Source organism: Mauremys reevesii, linkage group 6, assembly GCF_016161935.1.
Source record: "Mauremys reevesii isolate NIE-2019 linkage group 6, ASM1616193v1, whole genome shotgun sequence".
NCBI classification, from domain to species: Eukaryota; Metazoa; Chordata; order Testudines; family Geoemydidae; genus Mauremys; species Mauremys reevesii.
In genome coordinates, this window is record NC_052628.1 from 115,362,051 (window position 1) to 115,389,565 (window position 27,515).

Sequence of the window (27,515 nt, forward strand, 5' to 3'; positions counted from 1 at the left end):
TCCAATTTAGAAGACAGCGAGGGAGCATTATACAGTTGAAGGGACTGGGAATCTGAAGATCTGGATTTTATTCTCATATATATCACTGACTTGCTGCATGATCTTGAGCAAGATATTTAACCCGTCTGAGCCTCGGTGTCCCCCTTTAACGTACCTCAGAAGGATGTTTGTGAGGGCTAATTCATTAAATGTTTTTAAACCCTTTTGAGAGCCTTGGATAGGTGGTGCTATAGAAGTCAAATTTACAGTATTTTTCAGAATTCACTTGCTTCTCTTTTGCACTTGTTCTTTCCAGAAATCAGCTTATCAGCACAACTGAGATGTCCAAACCAAAAATACATACATACATATAACCTCACAACAATGGGAGTGAGTTCTCTTTCATTCGCTAGATAATTCTGACACCACACACACACACACTCATACAAAGACACTCCTAAGTATTAAAATAATAAATGATACTTTCAGACACCATCATGAAAACAAGTTTTCTTACCCTTAGCCCCTGTTCCATGGACAGGAAGAGGACTTGCCAGGGCGCTGTGTACCTGAACATCTTTGGCCTCTTAAGCAGATACAATAAATGGCAAAAGGCACTCTAATCTCTCAGCTTTCTTGGTTGCTTTTCATTTAGAGATGCTTAAATTGAGAGAAATCCTTTATTCTTCAAGGGCCTGTTCAGTAGAGTCTAAACCATTACAGGCATCCTATTTGCACCCAGAGGAACTGAATAAGTAATTCACTAAGAGGCTTTCTTTCTTGGGAAGAGCTCAGCTCAAACTCAATTAGCATAACAGGATGATAACCTTTGAACCTCCCACTGCTGCTGTAGGCTGCTGTTTTGACAATGGACTGCATGTCACTCACAAATCCCTAGCTTGGAAACCTTGGCTTTGTTCCTTTTTTGTTATGTTTTTCACACTACTGCTGTCTGTTTCTGTTTTCCAAAGTGTAGAGGCAGCCATCAAAAATAACCTAGGTTGTTTCTGAAGCATTCAAAGACAATCAGATGCACCTGAAGCTTTATTTTCGCTGTGATCCCCCAGGTTAGCCTTCCCTGGCTGAAAGCCTCAGAGATCACTGCCTCATGATTGTATAGCCCAGGGGTAGGCAACCTATGGCACAGGTGCCAAAGGCAGCACACAAGCTGATTTTCAGTGGCACTCACACTGCCCGGGTCCTGGCCACCGGTCCGGGGGGTTCTGCATTTTAATTTAACTTTTAAATGAAGCTTCTTAAACATTTTAAAAAACTTATTTACTTTACATACAACAATAGTTTAGTTATATATTATAGACTTATAGAAAGAGACCTTCTAAAACGTTAAAATGTATTACTGGCACGCGAAACCTTAAATTACAGTGAATAAATGAAGACTTGGCACACCACCTCTGAAAGGCTGCTGACCCCTGTAGCCCATAGATTTTACTAGAGGGATTTATAACTGTTCAGAATTGCTAAAAATGCTATTATAAAGAGCACTGGACCAAAACATCATCAACTTAAATGAGGCTGAAATATTTCTCAAAAATACATTAAATCCATCTCTTTGAAACACCCAAAATATGCTCTACATAGGATCTAAAACTCCTTTCTTTAGCGCCTGTGGATTGCACATCCATATGCAGAATCTAAGGCCACATCTACACTACAGCCAGGATCCATGCTCTGAGATCGATCCACTGGCAGTCAATTTAGCGGGTCTAGTGAAGACTCGCCAAATTGACAGCAGATTGCTCTCCAGTCGACCCCTGTACTCTACCACCCCACCCCGACGAGAAGAGTAAGGTAAGTGGCCCCATGGTGCAGACCCCGTGGTAACTCGACCTAAGCTATGGGCGTTGCGCAACATAGGTCGACTTTCTGCAGTAGTGTTGACGTAGACTATGCCTTACTTCGGCTATGGGTGACTAAATGGGAAGGGTAAAACTAATATTAAATGTATTTATGTGATTTCTAGGCTGAACAGATATTTCTTGTATTTTACTACTTGTAAGGAAACATGCCCTGGATATTGTGTACACAGTCGCGGCCAGGATTCGAAAAAGAATGTTTTCTTTTTTTATGGGAGTAGTTTGTGCGTATAATTAATTGTGGATGCAAACCTGACCATTTAGACCAATGTCTAGTCTATACCTGGAGTCATTCTTGATTAACTCCATGTGTGGACACCCTGACTCCAGAAAAAGAGTGGCTTGTTCCTGGTTAGCTTAACACTTAGAATGGTTTTGGATTTGTTTTTTGTGCACGAAGGAGCAAAGCACTCTTGTTCTAGAGCAGTGTTTGTCAAACTGGGGTCACTGCTTGTGTAGGGAAAGTCCCTGGCGGGCTGGGTCGGTTTGTTTACCTGCCCTGTCCACAGGTTCAGCCGATCGCGGAGCTGCTGGAAGCGGCGGTCAGTAAGTCCCCCAGCCCGCGCCGCTTCCAGCGGCCCGGAGCAGCGAACTACAACTAATGGGAGCCGCGATGAGCCGGACCTGCGGACGGGGCAGGTAAACAAATGGGCCCGGCCCACCAGGGGCTTTCCCTCCACAAGCGGTGACCCCAGTTTGAGAAACACTGTTCTAGAATGAATACACAGAGTTAATCAGGAGCAACTCTGTTTAGACAAGTCTGAAGTATTGTATTTGCCCCAACAATTTTTTTTTGTTTTACACCAGAGCAAAAAAGCCCCCTCAAAAACCATTTTAAGATCACACAGGATCAAATCAGGACCTATAATCTCTTTTATTTCAGAGTGTAAGCTTGCATTTTTGCAAAATAAATTATAAGAAGACACATAGAACTATGAAGGATGCTGTATTGCAGCACTTTTATCACAGAACTGGGAATTTAGTGCACAGAACAGCTACAGGATCAGACCCATAATATTGACAATAAAATAAAATCATACAAAGATCACTGAACAGGCAAACTGGTATTTACTGTAGGTGAGATTCAGATGTATTACATTATCATGAATTATAACAAAGTTTTAGAAATACATGATGGTTTTGTGTGAAACTACTTTGAGGAAATCTCTCTCTTTGTAAAATGTATTTCCTTTTTGATACAAGTATCAGAGGGGTAGCCATGTTAGTCTGGATCTGTAAAAGCAGAAAAGAGTCTTGTGGCACCTTATAGACTAACAGACGTTTTGGAGCATGAGCTTTCGTGGGTGAATACCCACTTCGTCGGATGCATCCGACGAAGTGGGTATTCACCCACGAAAGCTCATGCTCCAAAACGTCTGTTAGTCTATAAGGTGCCACTAGACATCTTGATACAGTGTTTAGACACACACAGTTATAGTTTGATTACTGAAAATACACACACCATTTCAATACAGAGTCCCAATTCTTCTGGCTTAAATTACTTAGCAAGCAAAAATAGCAAGACATATAATGCTCTCTCTCGCTGGCTCTCCGTTTTGCCCTTCTGGAGAAATGATTATGCTATGACATTTCTCAAGTTCATTTTGAGTTTCTTTTGGACGCAATATATGTCTATGTTTATTTTTTTTTCAATGGCCAAATAAGATTGGCTTAAACTGGAACGCAGCAGCTATAAAAATGCTAGACAGTGGTACAGAACTGTATCCATTAAAAAATTCTTAGACTGACCAGAAAAACAAAGGAAACCTTTTGCACCCTAATCCTGTCCCTAAGGCTCTGTCGGCTCTCCTGCTGATAAAAAACTACCCCCAAGGAGTGGCTTTTGCTCCTGCCGACGACGCCCTGTTCACACTGGCACTTGCCTCGGCAAAACTTTTGTCTTTCGGTTTTGTTTTTGTTTTTTTTAACACCCCTGAAAGACAAAAGTTTTCTCATTCAATTTCCAGTGTAGACATAGCTTGAGCATCTAGCTACATCTCTAAAGTGGAGTCAGTGATGCACATGTATTACACACCCAGTGTACAGAATAGATTCATTGTAAAGGTGGTGTCTGCTCTAACCTGAAAATGTTGCTTCTGAGACGAGAATGCCTTTGCATTATAATCAGAATATCAGAGAAGTGGGGCGTGGTCTCTAGCAATACACATGCACATACTCAAAGGCTTGAATTACCCATATGATACCATCTGGAGAAAAGTGCTAACAGCTTCAAATGAAAGTGTAATCATCAAGAAATCTGGTGTAACTGAAGGATGTATATGTGTGCAGCAGATGAAGAGATGTTGCTCAAACATTGGCTCCATTGTACCTACATACTTCATGGTTGTTTATCTGCCATCTCACAAAGTGCCAACAGCAAGTGAGAGCCCCTTATCATTGATGTAGGCTCCCAGATCTTTGGGACCAGTCTTCCAAACGCCACCTAGCAAGAATAGATGTGGTTTTGACCGGTGTCTGAGGTAAGCAACAAACAAGTTTATATGCAGTGTTGCTGTAGCTGAATTGGTCCCAGCATATTAGAGAGACAAGATGTGTGAGGTAATATCTTTTATTGGGCCAACTTCTGTTGATGAAAGACAAGCTTGCGAACTTACATGGAGCTCTTCTTCAGGTCTGAGACACAAGACGGGTGAGGTCCTGTAAAAGATATTACCTCACCCACCTTGCCTCTCAAACAAGTTTGTGCCAGCTGTCACCTCAACCACCATTAAGGAAGCACTCTCGCAGTTGGAGCAAGGAAGAAGGCAGACAGAACTCCTGGGCTCTATTCCTGGCTGTCTCACTGACTCACTCTGTGACCATAGGGCAATCCAAAGGTGTTTATCTAACCCAAACACTTCCCCAACTAATATCTCTTTTAATTTATGTGGGGATCTGAGATAGCATTGATTGCTTTGCAGATGGGAGTGTTGCCCTGAGTAGAAACAAGGCTATTTGGGAGATACAGCTATTCTATGCATGAGCATTCCCATGACCAGACGTGAAAACACTTGCTAAGCATGGAATGGAAGGAAGAATCTGGAGCCGTTCCCATACCTCGGGGCTCACCCACAGAAATATACACCTTTTGGCCTCGTATTGATCTTTTTAAGGCAAAAGCAATGTTTGGCCTTTTTCATACAACACATATAGAAGTAAATACAGCAGAATAAAATGCTGAAGGTTAAAGAGAAGATGAAGAACAGATTAACCCGAGTGCTAAGTATTACATTCTAGCATCAAACAAACAGTGAAGGAAAGTATGTCTTCATTATAAATTGAAAACCAGGAGACCAAAGTAATGTCAATAGGAAATTAGTCCAATATAGAATACCACATACACCTGCTCCCTGAAGAGATGGCTTCTGATCCCTGATTTGGCTGGTAGTTGAATTGAATGCCCTTGTATGCTGAAAATCTATGTGGGGATTACCAGAAATACTACATTAGGTTAATGACACATAGGACAATGACTTTGGGCTTGTCTACACTGGCACTTTACAGCACTGCAACTTTCTTGCTCAGGGGTGTGAAGAAACATCCCCTGAGTGCCGCAAGTTTCAGCGCTGAAACGTGCCAGTATAGACAATGCACCAGTGCTGGTAGCTACACTCCTCGTGGAGGTGTTTTTTTAGAGCGCTGGGGGTGCTGTAATGTGGCCAGTGAAGACGTGCCCTTAGCTAGAGCAGCTTATTAGGGCTGCTCTCACCACTTAGCACTAGGAGAGGTTCAAACAGGTACATAAGTTAAAAGCAAAAGCCCAGATTCTTTAAGTTCTTATCTTGTAATGACAGGATGTACAAACTAGTTTCTTTCAAATAGTTAACTCTCTTTCTTTCAAGTGTTTTGTTTTAGAGAGGCAAGGTTTTTAAACAACGCCCGTATCCTCTTCTAAACAAGGTATCACAAAGCCACTGATGTCAGAAGACAAATACACCCAAACTGAGATAAAAAAGCTAATTAATACACAGTTGTTGGCTTGTCGACAGGGAGAAGCAGTGAACAAACAGATGCTCAATAGTAACCATGTGGAGTATTACTGTATCATCTGGTAGGGGTCTATCTACCCTGAACGAGCATGCTAATGAATGCCTGCTGTGTTTGAAAGCTCAATCTCTCTCCTCTTATCAGAAATCATTAACACCACAAGATGGCTTTCCAGGATTCAACCACAAATCAAAGCACCAAACACAATGGTGCTTTCCAGCTGATTTTCAAAATGGGTCTGCCCGTAAATCTTCCCAGAATGCTGGTATTCACAGCAGCAATGAGCAATGCAGGCAGGCTTCCATAGAGAACTCAGCGCACATACCAGTACAGAACCACACTCTCATCTTGTGGTTTGTTTTACTTAGGATTAGCCTGTGATGGCCTATTTCCCCTGAGGCAGATTCTGATTTTAAGGGACTACCAGCACTGCCTCTCTACACGTTATTCCTAGCGAAGACAAGGCCTTAGAATAAATTGAAGGGTTTGTTCAAGCTGATGGAGCCATGGCATTCTTGTAGATCCAATCACCTTCATTCACCTACCCCACCATGTATAAGAAAGATGAGACAATGTGACAGATGGTGAAATTCTTCCATGTGTAGAAGCCTAATACAAAGCCAGAATGTGACTAAGACATTGGACTGGAACCTAAGAGATCAGAGTTCAGTTCCTGGCTCTGAAAGTCTTTCTGTGCCTCCTCATCAGGAAAGACTTCATAATATTATTTTGTGCTTGTGTGTGTGTTCACACATGCATGTGCACCAAACATACACTGCTGCTGATCTCTTTCAAGACACATTCTCCACCTCCTTGGCGGAATGGTTTATGTGACATTTCAGTTTTCCTGAACACGTTGAGGGAAAGTAGTATCAAGGCTATGTCTGATTTGATTGCATTATTCTAAAACCCCAAATGGAAAGATTTGAGTTAGATTGCACCCCCCCCTCCATGTTCTGAACATAGGCTCAGGCAAAGGAACTAGGTTGTTTACTAATTCCACAACAGTAAGAGTCTTCTGTTTGATTTGTTTGTGGGGTTTTGTCAACTTTCTCACTGCTCCCAGGTGCATTTCCTGGCTTGTGCAACGGGCTTCATTGTGACCACCAACCCTAGAGGGTTCACATATTATAAGCTCTGTGTTCTCCCTTCCCCGCACCTTCTTGTAACCCCTGCTCCTCTCACACAACACCTGATGCAGTTGAAAGTGGCTGAAACTCCTTTGATTCCAGTTCACTAAAACTGTGTATTTGAATTTTCTGTTGAAGTACAAACACGGGATGAGTAACAGAACACCAAGCACTGATAAAATGACCACCTTATCCTTATGCTGGGTTTGTTTTGCACCAAACAAGGCAAAAACTGGATTAATAGCTCACTTACAGGACACTGGCTGGTTTTCACAGGATTGGGGGAGTTTATCAGCTCTCTTGCTAGAATATGCATTAGAACTGGTTTTAAGATAAACATTCAGTCTTTAACGATTTGTGCTCCAAGAGGAATTAAAATTTTTTATTAAGGTTAATGTTTAAAATTAAACATACACAAGTTAAGAGGGAAGGTACTGTACATCTGGGGTCCGATTTGAGTTATGAGGGATTACAGGTGGGATTACAGGTATCAGTTGCAAGGATCATGAGATACATACATATCACATAACCAGCATAGACCCAGATTGGGGTGTGGGGGGTTTTAAAGCATCAGTGGATAAGTGGGCTTGGGTACGCCACCCATGGAATGTATGAAGAGTCCAAGTCAGTAAGTGTCATGAATAAATACTACTATACTAAACTTGGACCATGTGATAAGGCTGGCTAAAAAAGTCTAAACGTACAAGCCTGGAGAGCATCCGGTGTAGCACTGGGTGGTATTTAGGACATCCCACTAATTTGTAGCTGTTTTTTGTTACAACCATTCTGTTAGAATGGTGACCAATCCTTCTCCATGGTTTGAAATGGCAAGACACCTACGAATGGAGCAGCTCTACCACTCTTACTTTCTGGGGGTGAGTGAACTGGGATGATGATATCTCTAGCCTTCTTTGACATAACGTAGAATCAATTTCATTGATTTACAATCATTAAGCCTCACTCGGCTCTTTTCAAGAAGCATTCTATACATGACACAGAGGGACAGATCCTGAGCTTTGATGATTTGTACCAGCTGAAGCGTTGTCCTTTAGAGCTTAAGTTTCTTCCCCAATGACAGCACCCGTGGTCCTCCTTTCCAATCCACTGTACTAACCACTAAATACACTCCCTCCCTGCTGAAGTAATGTGATCACTGGAAGAACAGAGTGTACACTGCATTGTTGCACACACACTAGCGACTGGCTAAGAGGGAAAGTTGCATGTTAATATGTTGCTTCTACCCACACAATGAATTTAGCATTGCTATGCATAAGCGGGGGTATGGACCCGTGTGGGAGGGAAAAAAGGTGACTTTTCAAAAAGAGAATCACTCTGTGCAATTCTGAACAATTTTTTCTGTATTCAGAGCAACTCTCTTGACATACTCCCTTGCTTACTCTGACGAGGAAGCCTTTCCCCTGCAAAGAGTAATACAAAGCTAACTAGATAGACTGGCTTTTTGTGGAAGAGTAAATCTACAAAACTCTGCAACTGAAATCTCAGGAGCACCACTTTTCACAATAAGAGAGAGAGAGAGAGAGAGAGAAACCCAGCCAAATACCCTTCTCAACAGCTGTGTGCAAGTGTAGCTCTTTCACTACATTTCTCAGAAGGAATGTATGAGGTCATGAAGACCAAGACCTTATCAACCGTTGGATATTTTACTGAGACAAAACCTTCTCCTTCCACATCCTGCGGTGCGGCACAAAGAACTGAGGATAACGAGTAGGCATGCTTTATTTATCACTCTTAATGTTTATAACTTGAGCCTTTCTAGGGGTATGTCTTCACTACCAACGTTAAAGCGCTGCTGTTAACATGGCTGTGTGGTGGCAGCAGAGCCCTGGGAGAGAGCTCTCCCAGCACTGTAAAAAAACCCACCCCCACAAGGGGAGTGGCTCCCAGCGCTGATGCACTGTCTACACTGCCGCTTTACAGCACTGAAACTTGCATGGCTCAGGGGGGTATTTTTTCACACCCCTGAGCGAGAAAGTTTCAGCGCTGTAACGTGATAGTGTAGACAAGGCTTAAGTGCTTGGAACCAAACACAGCCTGCCACCAAAAAGCAAGAAGAAAACACTTTGTTTACTATTGTTTAGTGCTGCAACTTCAGCAGTCTGATGCTTTTCCCTTAAACTCCTGGTTCACAGCCCATTGAAGTCAATAGGAGTCCTTCCATCAAATGCAATGGGCTTTGGATTAGGCGCCTATGCTAATATACCAGGGCTCTCTGTAAGCAGGAAATCCCAGCTTCCAAGTTGTATTCTTTCCAAAGCAAGTGGGACTGCTGCTTGCTCACCTTTTAACCTCTCAAAGACCAAAGTCAAACTTTTTTTTTTATAAACAAAAGAGATAGCTGACAAAAATCCTGAAACAATCAGAAGAACAGGAAACTCCCACAAATTCTTTAGTGCCATTAACATTTTCTACTTACAGTTTTCTAATTCATTACTTCTAATGTCCTTGTTAAATGCAGAACAAGAGGAATCCGCCCATGTCAACAAGAGGAATTTGGGATGGGGGCGAAGAGCAGACACTTTGAGTTTGAGTCAGAAGAGTACTTAATAGCTGTTTAAGAGTCCTTATTCCTACCTTATATAGTGATTCTTTCATCCAGAAGGATTGCAAAATTGTTCCCAAACAGCAAATAGAAGGGATTACTCACCACTGAAATTTTATTAAGATGATGTTAAAAAAAAAAAAAAAAGTGAATGGTACAGAGTTTAAGCATAGAAGTTTCTGGTTACCAGGGAATAACATACAGATTATCGAGGGTGCAAAGTTTGGTTTAAGATCGGGTGGCATAAGGAATACATAATCTGCAATATCCCTGATTGGGGATAAAAGGTTGATGGGTCAAAGTACAGACATTGAGATATGAGGGTATGAAGTTCATAAAATGGGTTACGTTTGGGTGCGGAGTGTAATGAGTGTATATGATGATGAGGATGGATTGACCCTCATTTGGTGAGATTTAATGTTCAGGGAGTTTATGGTTCCAGTTCATATGATCCAACAGAGAAAGTCTCTTGATCCCTTTCTCCTAATTGAAGAACGACGTCACTCTGGCTCACGCCTCCTGGTACTGTTGGTGGCCGGTGATGTGCTCGATGTAGATGTCCCTGGACCATTGGATGGTGTCTGAGACCATGAGGCGCTGCATGCTACATCCACGCTACATCCTTACACTTGCAGAAAATACCACAAGGTCTTTGAATGACCACAAATGATAAGAGCCTTGCTTGCTTGCCATCTCAGAGATGGCATCTCCAACAGCCCAACATCACCTAAAACTATGCTGAGGCACTGGTTCAATATTGACCCAAAAAGAATTGTCAGTTGCCAACACCTATCAGTGATGCCGTTTCCTACAACCCAGAATTTTCATTAGATGGCCTCCCATCAAACTGCTGACTAGACTGGGCCCTCCTCATTTTATGAAATCTGATGAGCTCATTGTTCAGTGTGGCAGCCTGAAGAATTCAGATGAATGAAAAAGGTTCCCACTGGCCAGGGCCAGCTCCAGGCACCAGCTTAGCAAGCAGGTACTTGGGGCGGCCACTCCGGAGAGGGGCGGCACGTCAAGCTATTTGGCGGCAATTCGGCAGAGGGTCTCTCACTCCCACTTGGAGCAAAGGACCTCCCGCTGAATTGCTGCAGATCATGATCACAGCTTTTTTTTTTTTTTTTTTTGGCTGCTTGGGGCGGCAAAACCTCTGGAGCCGGCCCTGCCACTGGCATTAAGTCAGGGTTTACAGAAGAAATTCTGACAGAATTTCAACAGAGGACGTTGTGAATGTGTTGCTATAACTTATAATCACCCATTACTAAATGAGGAGGTGGGGAATCCTGGGTCTTTATAAAGGCTGTATTAATAATGGAGTCTCTAGGGACTCCTGGAATACATAACAAGTAGTATTTGATACAGTTTATAGCCCCACAACTCACTAGGTCCTGGCAGGTCTACAGTGAAGTGGAACTCTGCCACCTCGCAGTTATTCGACTCCTCTTCTCTGAAAGTCTCATCCTAATTAAAACATGACAATAGCTGCAAGGTTTTAGACCGGCACTCCTAGGGCAGCTATTTTCTCCATGGCTGGTGGTAGCAGCAGCTGCACTCCAAAGCTGACGATGTGGTGCACGAAGAATACTAGAAAGTGCGGCGACCTTGTCCAATTCATCTTAGGCATACTCCTCTGAGATGAGGTGACACAGTTTCCTACCCTCTATTTGTCTTTCAGGCACAAACCACTCAATGCTAATGAATGAATGATTAAATGCCAGCTCATGCTACTGTATGCCCTGGATACAGTTACCAAAGTTACAGCACTGAGCTGAGGACGTATCGCTCATTTCCTTGGCATTAAATGGTACCAGAGCGGAGAACTGACACTCAGGGATGCTTTGGTGATCACTGTGCTTACAATCAAATCCCACAAATACTGAGTGGTGAAATGCAAAATGAAGAGTCTCTCTCTGCCTTGTTTATTTTAATTTTTTGGGTGGGATCAGCTAGGTAGTGCAGAAAATAAGTATTCACGCTTCAGACAATGCAAATTTTCCTTATCTTTCTACTAGTATTGCATTTAAAGTGAGTTTAAAGAGGATGCCCCGTATACCTCTTGTAGTGGGGCGTCAGTGCCCTGGTAGATAAAGAAAGAGCCTTCTCCCTACTGAAACCTCTCAGGACATCTAAACGTAAATTTTACAAAGTTTTGTTATTAATACGTCTTTTGCTCTACAGCTGGCCAGGCTCCCCAGGCCTGAAAACGCCAACAGGAAAGTACCTGTCTGCTTTGTCTGGGTATGGGTAACCACCCAAGATAGTCAAGCTTGATCCATAGCTTTTCTATTGGCTTCAGGCCACTTTGGATCAGGCCTTAATAGGGCATGGACCTGATTCTGATTTCACTTACTTTGTATTTGACACCAATAAAATTCAATTTACATCCACTGAGTTGCTCCAGATTAACACCAGTGAGAGATGAGAATTGAGACTCAGGAAGGGTAAACAGGGTTAAGAACTTCACTGGCATCTTAAAGTGGACATTAGCAGAACGAAGCTAGCTCAGCACACGTAGGGCACTCTGAAAAGTACAGTAAATAACTAAAGTAAAATAAATGTCAGCTGTAGAAAACCATACTGGAGCAGGCATGTTTACATGAACAATAGGGATAGCTTCAAAACAACTTAACATGACTTTTGATTTTAAATGTCAGGAGAAGGAGCTGGATTATGGAGCACAGTTAAAAAAAAGCAACAAATGGGTGGTATCTGAAATACGTTTTAAAAGGGCTGGACAGATGAGTTTCCTGTTCCTACTATTTTTCTATTCTTACAATGAGTATGGAAGCAGGAAGAGCCAGCTCCGGTAGCTGAATTCTAGTGCCGCCTTCCACTCTACTGAGCCCTGACATTTCAGACTAAAGAAGTTCAGCATAAACCAGGCTGCAGCTAGAGACCCAGAGATGCCTGGGTGTGTCCTTTGAACGTGGTTGCATTGTCAGCGAAGGCACTTCAGGGCACCGGTCTAAGTCTCTTATTTCTCTGTCTGCATTTTACAGATGGACTCCAAGATGGTCAGCAGTGGCATGCATCACAGTAAAAGAAAAGGGTGCAAAAGCCTGAGACATAAAGATGCAAACTATAGCAAGGTGGAGGGTAAGGAAATGAGCGAGATTAAGAACAAGAGACAAAAGTGAAAAGGATTTCCCACCGCCCCCGTCCCCAGCAGTCTACAGAAAGTTCTAGTGATATCTGGCCACCATATCTTGATATCATAGCTAATAGGCTTTTGTATTATGGTTTCCATTTTAAACCCTTTTTCTCTAGGAGATTAGAGTCAGGATATAAACATTTGCTCCAAATAGTGCGCCAGATCAAGCTCCCCATGGAAAAACCCACAAGAGGAAACCTCATTCAGGGGCCCCTGCAGGAGCTCCTCCCCTATCCAACAGGGTGGGCTGAGTTTGCGCCCCCGTATAGAAAAGGCTACCGGAAGTGCTCCTAAACATATCCTGAGAGATCATGGGAAATTAGGGCTATCTCCACTGAGGTCCAATGCTTCCGCACCAGTCCACCCGCTCCCAGCTCGTTGGAGCACAGCGATCCTCTGTATCTTAAGCCTGGTCTACACTAGGGGGGTGGGTTCGAACTAAGGTACGCAACTTCAGCTACGCGAATAGCATAGCTGAAGTCGAACTACCTTAGTTCGAACTACTTACCCGTCCTCACGGCGCGGGATCGAAGTCCGCGGCTCCCCTGTCGACTCCGCCACCGCCGTTTGCGGTGGTGGAGTTCCAGAGTCGACGGGAGCGTGTTCGGAGTTCGATATATCACGTCTAGATGAGATGCGATATATCGAACTCCGAGAAGTCGATTGCTACCCGCCGACCCGGCAGGTAGTATGGACGTACCCTTAGGGTGGACAGGGAGATCCTACAGGAAATAGAACCCAGTTGAAGGCTGAATTATCTTCTCCACATAAGCTCCACAGAACTAGAGACAGAAACATGGACATCCTCACTCCCCAGTCTGTCCATTCAGTTTATAACCCCTGCCCCAGTGAGAATCCAGAGGTGTAAAGAGTCCCAGGGAAAGTGTCACAAAGCATCTGAGAGACGGCACAATCTCTGCCAAGTGGCTCTCTTAGCTTAGGACTGAAAACAAACAAAAAAAAAATCTCTGTTCCAAGCAAATCAAGTGTCATTCAATTTTTTGCCCTGCAAAGTTTTAAATTGTTGGTATTTCAGATGCACTAAAGGAACTCAGCTTTTGATGTTAGGCTTTTGTCACATCACTGGAATCTAAAGGGGTACCATAAAAACACTCTTTTAAAAAGTAGATTTTTGAGGGGATTCTCCATTGTCTATAAGGCCTTTTGTTGGCTCGGGGAAAGGGTGTCTTTTCCTGACATTTGCATCCTCTCTCATTTTGCAAAGGTTTATTTTCCTCTCCTTCCCCTTTTCCCCAAAATGGTGGTTTTTCCTCTTGGCTAAATCCATTCCCCAGCGCACAGCCAGAATGAATGAGCTGTGTCCCAGGGAGGTACGCAGGAGATGGAATTGTATTCCCTAGCCTGCACAACTGCCAAGGTAGCCAGGCAATGGATACTGTAAGGGGAGTTGGCTGGTGGGATGATACAGCAGCAGACCCACAGGCCTCAATAAATAAGTTAGGAGCCTCAGTTTCAGCACCATTTTTTTAAAATCTTGGACGTAAAGCATGTATGGTTTAAGATGCAATAGGTAAAGTGATCATACCATACAGTAACCACCTCATTTGCAGAAGTGCGGAACACAACTCCAATTCAAGTCAATGGGAGCTGTGAGGGCTCACGTCTTTTAAAATCAGGTCTGTGTGACCAAGTTTTGCCCTTAAGAGTCTCAGGTGCTCATCTATCATCAGATTGGCTCAACATTTGTTAAGTACTTTGGGATGAAATACACTTCGGGTAAGATTTCCACTGCTCTCAGCATTGGTCTAACTTCTGCTGCCATCGCTATATCTATTCTAAAAATGAGAACTTTCATCAGATTTTGGGTCTCAACAGCATGGAAGTATCCAATTAAATATCATTTATAGTATGTTAAATTACATCAGTGTCCCCTTTTTCTCTCATTTTAATTCTAATACAATGATTCTTTTCTTGGGTCCATTAATCTGATCCATGTAAAACAGGGAGAGGTTTTATAATAGGATTTGTTTAAATGCCCTCTCCGTTCATTAATTAGTTTTGATAAGACACTGTATGTAGGTATCAGAGGGGTAGCCGTGTAGGTAGTTATGAAAAGCTACTGCAGTGCCTACTGACCCACTAAAAATGCTTCTTCTCAGTCTGAAGAATGCATCTCTATGAAGATACCCACAGCAATGTGCACTGCATGTACTTCTCCTCCCCTTTAAGCCGCTGAGAGCAGGTGTTATTCAATAACCTCCACAAAGAGGCCTAGCTCTCTACCACGTTCATTCTTTGATGGTATTTCCAGCAGCTAGTCAGATGCATGTTTTCTCCGTGGCAGCTGTAGAAGTATGGTTTCTTGACAAATAATTGCGCTTAACGGGTGTCTGTCCAGAGCAGGCTAAACATCTCCCCTGCCAGATGTCACCATTGTAAGGAGCAATTAAGGCACATAAGCTTTACAGGAAGAGAGAGAGAGGCAGGGCACTGCTCCAGTTAATACATTTTTTTTTTAAATCGGGGCTCTAGGCATTTTAGCAATAAAACTTGAGATTGCTTCTGTATCCCCATCAACTTCAATTAGCCACTATCAGGACTAACAGCAGCTGCTACAGCACAAGATTCTGACTTAAGATAGGGGCTCTTTTCAAGGATGGACGCATTAGCAACAGCCTGGGGATCAGTAACGGAGTAATTCCTTTAACAGGACCATATCTAGGGTTGCATTTGTTACATTCTCTGTTGCCTGTTTTCCTGTACTAAGCAACCACGATGCATTAGTACAATAGAACTACCAGCGCTATTCAACCAGCAGCCATATAGGTATTGCATCAGCACCTCCCATCCTAACAGCAGAGTCCTCTCCATGTACATGACCTGCCATTCACATAACAGACTTCTGTTACAAAGGCTTCTATTGTCATGCTGCTGACACCTAAACACAAGCTAATGCCTCCAAAGCTATTCTTCTGCATAACAGTAGTTCAAAACCACCCTCCCCATGCACCCAATAGGATTTTTGTTTTTTTTGCACAACAGATACTATACACTCAATAAACATAAAATCATCTGGTTGCAGATCAGTATGTGACACAAACGTACAGAGAAATAAAACTGCAAAAAAAAAAAAAAAAAGAGCCTTCATAACATACTGTTTTGGTTTTCACACCACTGCTTGCAATCACCAATAACTATCATTCTAGGTAAGGTGCTCAGATACCACCGTGATGGGCACAGTATATAGAAAAACAGGTCAGCTGGCTAGACTGATATTGTGCGCCTAGCCATGCAAATAAACACACACTTACAAATGGGATCCAAATTATCTGGAGCTGCTAAGAGCAGCCACTACAGAGGAGGAGTTCTCATACTGAACGGACTATATTTTTACTCAGAGGTGTTTTGAGAGATGCAAGAACAAACCTGAGCTAACAAGCAAAGCTAGAGAGGTTAGGCTTTGATAACTAACCAATCGGCTAGCTGTGCGGAATTCAGTCTATTTCCTACAAAGCCAACCTAAAGCGGCGTTACGTGTAGGCTTGAAAGGAGTCGATCTAAATAGTTAGTCGTCAGTAAACGTCATTTCACCTGACACACAGAAGTGGATGAAAAAGAATCCCTCTATAGTAACTGGCAAGCCCACCCTCCTCCTCACCTAGCACCCTCAGGGATCCAGTATCCTGGCCCTTTGAGTGAGCAGTGTCAGTGGGGTGCCCAATCACTGGCCACAAGTCTGCTACCCACAGGTCGGAGCTCGACAGCAGCTGTGGCCAAGGGCTTGTCCTTCTTGTCGCCATCCTGGCCAAAGGTCTCTGCTCCGCCCAGCCAGGACCACTGCGTCCCCCACACAAAAAGCCCAAGTTTTTTTTTTTTCATTTTTGTTTTTTTTAAAGCGCCACCCTTCTAGCTGTAAGACCCGAATACTTTATGGGCAAAATCCTGTGATTTAGACTTTTCAATTAGGCTTGTTACAAATAAAAAGAAGCTTTAACTTTTTAATGACAATAGATGTTGAGACTCAAATAATTACTGTCTGACACTCCTGTGACATTCTGTACATTGGGGGCGCACCCTGTAACCCACATATTGCTCATTTATATATAATTGTGATCTTGCATATAAAGCAGACCGTGTGAAGCATTGGGGAAAGGTTGATCTGCTGAAAGTCATTTTTCTATCCATATATGTGTATCCTTAATGTATATGAAGTTATGAGAATTGTGTTGTATTGCTGTAACTAAAACATGCTGTAAGTGGGGGAATATTAGCTCCCCAGAGACAACAGCAAGGAAAGTAACTAACGCCCGAGCGTGATGTCAAACAACCATCAACAGCCATTGTCCAGCAAGGGAGCTACAATTCAATGACTCACCTGCATGAGGCCACACCAGAGGAATTGCTCAACTTTGTCTAAAGACTCAGCAATGCCCAGGAGACATGCCTGGACTTGTGTTCTCCAAGCACATGGGACTGAGGGGATAAAACAGAACATAGGACCCTTTCTCCTGCCCCCACCTATGCTGCAAGCAACAAAAACACTCACAGAAGACTGAAGACTCCAGCAGAGGAGACTGACCTAGGTTTTAAAGGTGAAATCTGTATATTAATCTGCAATATCATAGAATCATAGACTATCAGGGTTGGAAGGGACCTCAGGAGGTCATCTAGTCCAACCCCCTGCTAAAAGCAGGACCAATCCCCAACTAAATCATCCCAGCCAGGGCTTTGTCAAGTCTGACCTTAAAAACCTCTAAGGAAGGAGGTTCCATCACCTCCCTAGGTAACCCATTCTAGTGCTTCACCACCCTACTAGTGAAAAAGTTTTTCTTACTATCCAACCTAAACCTCCCACACTGCAACTTGAAACCGTTACTCCTTGTTCTGTCATCAGGTACCACTGAGAACAGTCTAGATCCATCCTCTTTGGAACACTCTTTCAGGTAGTTGAAAGCAGCTATCAAATCCCACCTCATTCTTCTCTTCTGCAGAATAAATAATCCCAGTTCTCTCAACTGCTCCTCGTAAATCATGTGCTCCTGCCTCCTAATCATTTTTGTTGCCCTCTGCTGGACTCTTTCCAATTTTTCCACATCCTTCTTGTAGTGTGGGGCCCAAAACTGGACACAGTACTCCAGATGAGGCCTCACCAATGTTGAATAGAAGGGAATGATCACGTCCCTTGATCTGCTGGCAATGTTCCTACTTATACAGCCCAAAATGTCGTTAGCCTTCTTGGCAACAAGGGCAAATATCCAGTGGGGTGAGAAAAACTGCTTAATCTAGATGTTGCCCAGTGTAATAGGGTTGAGAGTTTTGATTGCATGCTTATATTTCTTTTCTTTGGGTAACTAACTCTCACTTTCTGCCTATTACTTATCTATCTTTTGCAGTCAATAAATTTGTTTAATTATTTATTTTTACCAGTGAGTTTGTTTGAAGTGTGTGACAATTGTGTTAAGGTTTCGCAAAGGCTGGTCCATGTCCACTTTCCATTGATGAAGTGGTGAACCAATTAATAAATTTGCACCGCTCATCTTGAGCAGTGCAAGACGGTATATTCCTGAGGTACGAGGCTGGGAGCTGGGGGGATCTGGCTGGTGCCTTTCCCTGTGTGATTCGTAAGTGGCTCTGGGAGCATTCTTGTAGTCTAGCTGGATGTGGGGCTCCACACGCGGTTGTGCTGAGTGATCACAGCACCTCGAGGAGTTTGCTGCTGGTCACTAGCAAGGCACTGTGAGAGACAGCCCAGGCTAGAGAGAGTTAAGGGGACACAGTGCTCCCACAGTCCCAGGCTGCACCCCAGGGATCCTGTCACAACTCCATGCCATACATTTTCCACATTTGGCAAAATTCAAATAGATAAAAATTTAAAAAATGCTTAAAAATAGTTATCAATATTATCTGTCAAAATTACAAAAGAATAAAAATCCAGTTCTGCTAAGTCTAATGCTATGACTTTGGCAATAAATATTCTATTCTTAAGAGAGAGAGAAAAATTTGTGGCAAGCGGAACCCATGTGCTGTTTTGTTTTCCAAGCCAATGGGTCACAGCTGAGGAAAAGATCCATCCACTGAATTACCCTCCTTAATCCCCAAGTACAGTACTGTGTTATTCAGTGTAACTTATTAACTGAAGAATATCTGTCTATTTCATGGCCATTCATAACAAGCAGACCTGGATGAAAATTCATTTTTCTCCACTAGCATGGCCATTTTTTCCCCCTTCAAATATAGCTCCCTCTCATTCCCAATCTCAGCTGGATGGAAGTCTCCCTGAAGAAAAACCCAGCAGCTAGCCTTGCAAGCCTGTATAGATACATCTGTCATTTCAAAAACAAAACCAGGCCAGTAAGGGGGAGACTCTGTTGTATGGAAAGAGCCCATTAACAGATTACATGATATTAGAGAAACATATATTCCCACTAATCAAGTAATGTGGCACTTCTTAAGTGCACTGGTTTTACCTCTTTGACTCTTAGGGCATTTAAAAGGAAACCCCACCACTGTTTGATTAGTATTGTTTAAGAAATTCTTGCTGAGCCAGAGAGGAAGTGCTCATTTGGTTTCTAAGGCGCACCACCAAGCAAAATACCATCAAAACAAGATAAACCCCGCAGTATGAGCAAGTTTCTCAGCACGTAACTCCACCTAGGAATTTTTCTTAGGAAGTAGCCTTCCGCTGTTCTTTAGTGTCTGTTCACTGAGAGTTTGAAAATCAGGCTCACTTGTGCCTTCACTGTTGCAAGAGGCCTTAATTATTTGAAGGTGCCTTGCTGTTGTCTGCAGGCTTGCTGTGATATTTACTGTATGAGAGACGCTCTAGTACAAACACTAGTGAGAGACGCTATAGTGTAAGCACTGAGTCAGGGCCTGAGCTAGCTCCTGCCAGCGACAGGCCCTGGTAGGGGTCACCTTGGAGTCAGAAAGCCCTTCCAACGGCAGAGTGTGCCATGTCCTCCCCTCCACTGGGAACTGCACAGTATTAGCCGGGGAGGAGCGGTGGCCCTGGCAGCAGTGAGATGTGCCAATTCAGTCTATCCCCACTGTGGCTTCCACCAGCACTGCACCTGTAGTGATGAAAGCTTCTTTCCCTGATGAAACCATGCACTCTCCTCAGGGTTAACCCCCCTTCTCTTCCCACTCGCCGTGGCCCTTGCTGGCACAGTTCACACACAGACCGGTGGGTGTGGATTTAGCCCAGTGCTGGCAGCAGTTCCCCAAATTCCAGTCCCAGAATGACTGGTCTTGGCTTGGAAAGATGAGCACAAACACTGGAGCGGTATAGTCACAGGCTTTGCCTTCCCATATTGTCACAGAGCCACCTGGGCTACACTGCAGACAAAGACGTGGACAACATGTTCACAGTTCCAAGTGGCTAACAGCTCCTCTCCTCTATCAGGTTAATGGGCTTCCCCAGTTCTGTTTCCATCCCACCCTCAGTAAGAGAAGTGTCTTCTCCCTGCATCATGTACCAATACATTCGGCACCACATGCACACAGGCCCAAGTTCAACACTCTCACTGGCCGGCACAACTCCAGGGAAATAAGAGGACTCACAGCAGGGCTGAATATGACCCAGATACTCAATTAACTCTGAGTACATGGAGAACAGACGACAGCCATGCAATGTCCCGTCCTTTTCCACAGCCTTCAGAACTCACCCGTACCTCACTTCTGCCTTGTTTTAATATGGTTTTGGCTCCACTGTATTTTGTATACAGCGAGGGAACAGCATATCAAGAACATCACAGGGCTTTTGCTTATGGTTAATTAACATACTTGTCTATGACATCTGACTTCTGAGATCAGAGGAGCCACTAAAAAATAAAAATTCCCCTCCAAATTGTGCTGGTGGAGAACAGAAAAGACCAAAGCAACTGGGCAGTGGGACCCTCCGCAAGGTGGCCAATGTACATGCCATACCCCGCTTTCAGCCCAGCAGAAGTATTCCTGCTTTGTGCCTTGCAAGGAAACAGGAGGCAGGTGACGGGGATGGGAAGGGAAGTCAAGAGAGAGACTGCCTCCTTCATGATCTCTTTCCCAGATTTTCACCCTGTCCCTCTGGAGAAGGACTTCATGGGCTCAGAATACTATGGAAACCCTCCTGACCTCTCTCTATGCCTCCTCTTGGAGTTTTGATCGGACTTTGGTCCCCTTCTGATAGGAGGCTGATTGGGCCCAATGTAACTAGCAGTGGTGAGGAAAGATCCAAAATGTTACAGAAGTGGAAGATGCAATGCAGGTAACAGCTCTGATTTAGAGACGACGACTCAAATAAAAGACTAAGTCATTCAAAACCAGGAAATACAAAAAGCAAAAGGGAATACAATAAAGAATATATTTTGGATCTCTGGATTTTATTGTTGTAAGATGTTCATAGTTAAGAAATTTAGGAATTTTAGCCAGCTGGAGACAAGCGATTTCACTCTTAACTGAAACCAGACAGACAATAGAGAGAAACACATCCTACTTTATTTTCTCTGGCCAAGCTTATTATCTTTGTGGGTTTTGTAAATTTCTCCAACAATCACATTATGTTTTTCCTGACAACTGCATGAGCTGAGACTAGCATTTCTATCTGACAGGGGAGAAGAAGCGTACAGGTCAGCACTAAAGCTTACACTGTTGGCAGGCTCTGAATGCAGAGTGACTGGTTAGATTCTAGAATTTTTGCCTGCCCTCCATGGATTTAAGAGGGGAAAACCCTCCCCAGCGCACCCCATGTCCCCTACAACAACTGACCCACATGCCGCCAACAGACGCCAGAATTTTCCCCTGAAGAACCACAACAGATGAGCAGCATAATCAGATCATACATAGTAGCTCTGTAATTGGCATTTTTTGGCAACCTTGCTCTCATTAGTAAAGGTTAAGAACATGGCGAGACAGCAGATGCAGAAAATAACCAGTTTGGGGCTCTTTGTGGCTGTATGACCCCTGGAAGGGGTCCAGAGAAGCCACACCAAGCTGATCAACGACATAAAGGGCTAAATGATGCCTGTTCCCGTAGATGGGACGGAGTTACACCATCTGAGACACTGCATCAGGAAGAAATATACCTCTCTGTAGGGTTTAGTACCTCCTAGATGCTGAGTAGACTTGCTAAACCTTTGCAAAGGTATAGGCAGCACCCCCAACTTCTTCCCCCTCCCATTGTTGCATGGTTTCAAGGAGAGATGGGTTGGGCAGGATTATGGCCCTACCTTTCCCCCACTTCCTCTGGAGCAGTATTCCTTAGCACTGGCATGCAAACGATGGCTGCCTCTGGTCTAGTTGCACTGTAAGCAGGGAGGGATTCCCGACGCGCTCTCTCTACCCTAGCGTACATGCATTGGGACAGGCACAATTTGGCACAGAGTGTCTGAGATATACTGTTCAGTCAGTCAGCCTAAGCAGAAACAGTTTGGAGAAAAGGAGAGACCTTGCTATATTAGATGGTTTATTACATGCACCTAAAACAAAGACCTAGGAAAGGATCTCAGTGGAGTTACACTGATTAAGGCACACGGTGAAGATCTAGCTTAGTATTCATTAACTGTTCATTCTTAATCCACTGCAGCGCAAAGGCCTCTTCAGTACTCTCAAGCCTCTGTACTCCTGCTGAACATTTTAGACAAAGTACTACCATGCTTGATCAAGCTATGACATTGTCTCTCTCATTAACACCCTACGGACGACCCTTATAGGGTCTGTTTCTTTTACACAAGCTGAAAAGGCCATTCTGTTTTATTGTTATGGGGAAACCCAGCTTGGATTTTAAAATAAAAAGTTCATGCAAAAGCCAAAGTATTTATTTACCTCACAAATGCATATTGAGATCCCCAGCTGCAGGGCACCATAGAAGTGCTATTAAGTATTTGCTAGCAATAACTGGTGCCTTGCTGGTAGTCTCTGCAGACAAGGCATAGGGAGTCCCTCCATCTCCAGAGCTGGCCTCCACTGGAGGGACAATGCAAGGGAAGCTTGCATTTCTCTTGCCTGGCAGAACCTGTTCTGTGGATGTACAGATGTTATTCTCCAGGTCGGACCTGCACTCCTGTCTTCTCATTCTTTCTCTCCCCCTCCCCCAAGTTAGTTGAATCCCCAGGTTTCTTTAGTCCTTCTCCACAGTTGATGGTGAGATCTGTATTGTTTTTGTAGGCAGACACCCCACCTCCCCTCGGGGAATCTGTCATGGAGACCAAACAGGCCAGCACATGATAGGAGCACTGATGGTGGGATTTTCAGCATTGGCTTAATTCCTCTTCCATTGAAATCAACAATAAAATGTCCATTGACTTTAAGGGAAGCAGAGATAGGGCAATGCTGAAGCATTACTAGAGAATCCATCTTAAATTCACACCCAGGCTGTGTCTACACTTAGCGCTGGGGGAGGGGGGGAGACTCCCAGTTTGAGTAGACATCCTTGCACACCAATTTAATGAGAGGAGCACGAGTAAGTCGACGCAGGCTGGGAATCACACCCCTAACTCCAAGTGTACATGTAGCCCCAGTTTTAACAGGAAGGAACGTGCAAACCTGGGAAGGACAGATAGCAATATACGTTTAGAATTGCTTACAATACTCATGTCCTAGGAACTAGATGCCATCCTGTTTGTTTCCATTCCACATAAACTCCTAAAGCAAAGATGTTAAGAAGATCTACCATGAAGAAAGAGACTGCATCCAAGTAGCAGCTCTGACGCTGTTTGCATGCCTCCTTGGGTAGGGCAAACTCGATCGTATTTCACACAGCTTCTTTCCCCCTTGCGTTTTCCTCTTCATAAACAACAGAGCACACAACGTATACATGCAGCTGCTAGTGCCGTGCTAAGCGACAGCAGATTTAGTTTTATTTAATTTGTATAATGATGGTAGAGTCTCCCCTCCCCCCGCCACACACACACACACATCTCAGCAGTGTGTGTGTTCAACTACACAGAAAAGTCTCCCCCTCATCTCCTTATAGAGAGTATGTGATGCCAAATGACCAGCCTTTCCTCCTATTCACTGGTATATTACTAAACTGTGTCACTGACTCCAAGGGCAAAAGAAATGAGACCAATTGGATTGTAATTAAAAATATATATATATATTAGACATTTTAGTAGATTAATGATAAAGTCAGTGTGTTCCAGAACACAGGGGCCATTCTTAATTAGCGTTGTTCCAGAGTTCACTGGTCTAATGCTGCATTCTAACCTTCAGACTTCTTCTATCACTCCTTGAACTAGAGAGGAACAGTTTAATGTAAATACAGGCAAAGTTTTTTCCCCCCTTGTACCTTTTGAAAGAAAAAAAAAAGTAGCCTGTTTAAACAGAATGTGTGTGTCTGCTTGTGAGTGGGTGATAATGTAAAAGGGGGGGGGGGGAAACCTTCCTGGAAGGGAATCAGATCATTTGAAATGAAGTATTGACATAAACATTCTGGCATAAGAGGAATGCTGAGGAGAATCCTGAGCATGGAAAAGTCTGAATTGTATAGTTGTTTATGTTAAGCCCTTATGCATTCTGCTGCTTATTACCAAAAATAGCCCAGGAAAAGGGTGGATCTCAGAGATCCTCATTGCTCTGAAACCGGGGCATGCTACAGACTGAAATGGCTCACTAGAACTAGTTTTCTTTTCTGTTTTTCAAATATTTTTAGGCTTTTGCACCAGTAAAATTAAAGACCAATTGCTAAATCTAATTAAGATGCTTATAATCTATTTTATGGTACCATCTCTGTGTTCATGCGGATCTTCCCCAGAGCTCCTTAGCTCTGCTAGCAAAACCATTTTCACCCTCAATTTTTAATTCTGACCTTTACTCATGGATCTGTTTGCACCAATTTCAATCTGTTTATAAACATATTTCATCCCGTATTTCCTGCTACACCACTTACCCTAGTCCAGGGACACTGCATTAGGAAGTGAAAATGAACATAAACACAAAAAGGAGAAATCCCTTGTCCATCAGCTGAGTGCCACTGATGATTCTTCCTATCTGTCCAAACTCTCTTTTCAACCACTCTCACCCTGTGGTAGAGATAGCTGCATAAATCAATTCATTGTCTTCTACTTCCTTGATCACTTGAGAATTTTCCTTTAGCTTACACAGACTATATTCTTGCATCAGCCTTTGATAGTGAAGCGTGAGTGTTTGAAGACAGACATCACTTGGAATCCAGTGAAGGAAAAGCAGAGATCAATATATGTGTCTCAGCCCCATCCAGTGACCATCCCCAGAGTGACTGAAGCAAAGCATCAGCAACCAGGGAGGAAAAGAGGGATGACCTAACCTTTTTGTCCCAGAAGAGAATCTAACAAAGACAGATTCAAATCAATACTCCTCACAATAATCTCTTGCCTTGAAGAGCCTTTGGTCAGCACAAAGCTAATCAAGGCTCCTTTGAAATCTCCATGCTGGCATCTGAGCAACTTTTGGAACCAACTCCATTTACTTTTCTGGTATATTTATATTCTGATCCTTTTGAAGGCTTCAGAGTTTGCTTGTCAGCCCTTCCCCTAGCTTGCTACTATGCAGAAGGATTTGTCTGCACACAAATTGACAATGAAATAACGTAAATTGCTTTTAATTCACATCTTCTGTTATTTCAGTGGAAGCCTGTGTGGACATTCATTTCATAAGAAAAGTATCTTATTTTGATTTAACTTAAGTCAGTAAAGAAAGATTTGAACGAAAACAAAACAGGATAGTCTCCACCTGAGTTAAAAGCATCCGCACTCAGAAAGACATCGGAAGAACAGATGGTGGGAATTACAATCCTTTTCTGTGTCAGTTTGTGTATAGAGCAACTCTCAAACTGTCAAACAATGCAAATGGCAACGACTGCAGTTTATTCTGATAGGTCAACATCCTGGCCTCGTTTGCAGAAGACCTAAGGACAAACATTCACATAGAATGACACAACTGAAAAGCAAAAAACCAAGTACTATGACAGGCTACTGCCTAAATTACTGTTTAAAGCTGGATTTTGCAGCCTCTTTAGAAGTCACAGAACAATCCAGTCAGCCTGAAAATTGGCAGGTCGGGTCAGGAGATACTTTGTGGGGAAAATTTGAGGTCAAAAGATCAAGTGGTTCCCGTGACACAGCACTCTAGAAATGAAGTGTTTTGAAGTTTCAGAAGGTTCGGGGTTTTTTGTTTGTTTGTTGGGTGACATCTATGGAAAAACAAAAGGGTGAGAGGCACAAGACACTTAAATCCTTATAAGGCCTCAGTGAGATCTAATGCGTGGTACCAAAACAAAGCTATAAACATGGCAATATAAAAGTTGCAAATTGTTAGACCTTCTTTTGGAGCTCTGAAGTGGAACACTGCAATGAATGCCATTAAGAGATCATTTGCATAGTACTCACACACCTTATCTAGCTTCCGTACCAGCTTTTTTCCCAACCTAAAGAGGGACAAGAAAAATCCAGTTTGCTTGCTTCTCAGAGAAGGGTTTGAATATAGAGAACCCCGGTGATGAGCTGGAGGCGGTTCTCACCGGTTCGCAGGAACCGGTTGTTAAATTTAGAAACCCTTTTAGAACCGGTTGTCACAGGACAACCGGTTCTTAAAGGGCCGCCCCGCCCCTGGCCCCAGCTCACCTCTGCTTCCTGGGCTCCTCCCCTGAAGGCTCTGCCCCTCCCTTCTCCTCCCCCTCCCCTGCTTCCCGCGAATCAGATGTTAGCGCAGGAAGCCTGGGACTGGGGAGGGCTCAGAAGCAAGAAGCAGCTTGGCAAGGTAAGATGGGGCGGGGAAGCCAGGAGGGGACCAGGGAGAGGTGGTGCAGCCTAGTCCAGTCCTGCTGCGGCCGAGTGCCCCGGCTCCGGCCACAAGCGCCCCAGCTCCAGCCCGGGAGCGGTCGAGCACCTTGGCTCTGGCTGAGCGGCTCCGGCTCCAGCCGCGAGTGGCCCCAACCCAGCAGCTCCGGCCGCAAGCGCCTCCGGCTCTGGCCGCGAGCGCCTCCGGCCCAGCGGCTCCGGCTGCGAGTGCCTCCAGCTCCAGCCGCGAGCGGCCCTGGCTCAGCGGCTCCAGCCACGGCGCCCCGCCCTGGCCACGGCGGCCCCGGCCCAGTGGCTCCGCCCGCGAGCGGCTCCGCCTCTGGCTCTGGCAGCTCCGGCCCCGTCCTGCTCCGGCCGAGCACCGCGGGCCTGGCCTGGTTGAGCCGTGCCAGCCCCAGCCCCGGCTGAGAGGCTCTGGCCCAGGATCTGCCCGAGCGACTCCAGCCTCGGACCGGGGCCAGAGCCACTCAGCCGGAGCTGGGGCCAGGGCTGCTCAACCAGGCCCGGGGTGCTAGGCTGGAGCAGGACTGGGCTGTGCCGCGCCGCACCTCCCTGGAGCCCTCCTCACTCCCCCGCCTCTTCTTACCTTGCCAAGCCTGGCTCCGGCCAAGCGGCTCCCCCCGGGCCTGCTGGTCCCTGCCGAGCGGCTCCGGGTCAGCCCCAGCCTGGTCCAGCGCCCCCGGCCCGGCCTCCAGCGCAGTAAGGGAGCAGGGAGGGGGTGTTGGAAGAGGGCAGGGGAGTTTGGGGGGGGGTGGATAGGGGTCAGGGCGGTCAGAGGGCAGGGAACAGGGGGCTTGAATGAGGGCAAGGGTCCCGGGGGGCAGTCAGGAAGGATCAGAGGTTGGATGGGGTGGTGGGGGCCAGTCAGGGGCAGGGGTTCCACTTCCAGGGGCAGTCGGGGACAGAGCGAAGGGGTGGTTGGATAGAGCAGGAGTCCCGGGGGGCCATCAGGAATGAGAGGAGGGGTTGGATAGGGTAGGGATCGGGGGAGAGGGGTCAAAGAATGTGGGGGGTTGGATGGGGCAGGAGTCCCGGGGGGGCACGACCCCCTCGTGGGGTGAGGAGGAGGGAACCAGTTGTTAATTTTTTGGCAGCTCATCACTGAAGAACCCC

The 27,515-nt window shown here is 44.6% G+C and overlaps 1 protein-coding gene across 8 annotated transcripts in view; it reads right to left on the reverse strand.

Moving 5' to 3' along the window:
* PALM2AKAP2 (PALM2 and AKAP2 fusion) overlaps window positions 1–27,515 on the reverse strand; it is a 771,069-nt gene that overhangs the window by 89,972 nt on the left and 653,582 nt on the right. The window contains exon 1 of one of the 8 annotated variants that reach the window (XM_039543355.1): window positions 9,405–9,421. The exons of 6 other annotated variants lie outside the window; for them this stretch is intronic. Coding sequence is in view for 1 of the 2 variants with exons in the window: in XM_039543351.1 (XP_039399285.1) it covers window positions 497–514 (18 nt within the window). In the remaining variant the exon portion in view is untranslated. Of the gene's footprint in view, window positions 1–496; window positions 515–9,404; window positions 9,422–27,515 lie in introns of those variants that run through there. One more of the 8 variants, XM_039543351.1, reaches the window with a different exon arrangement.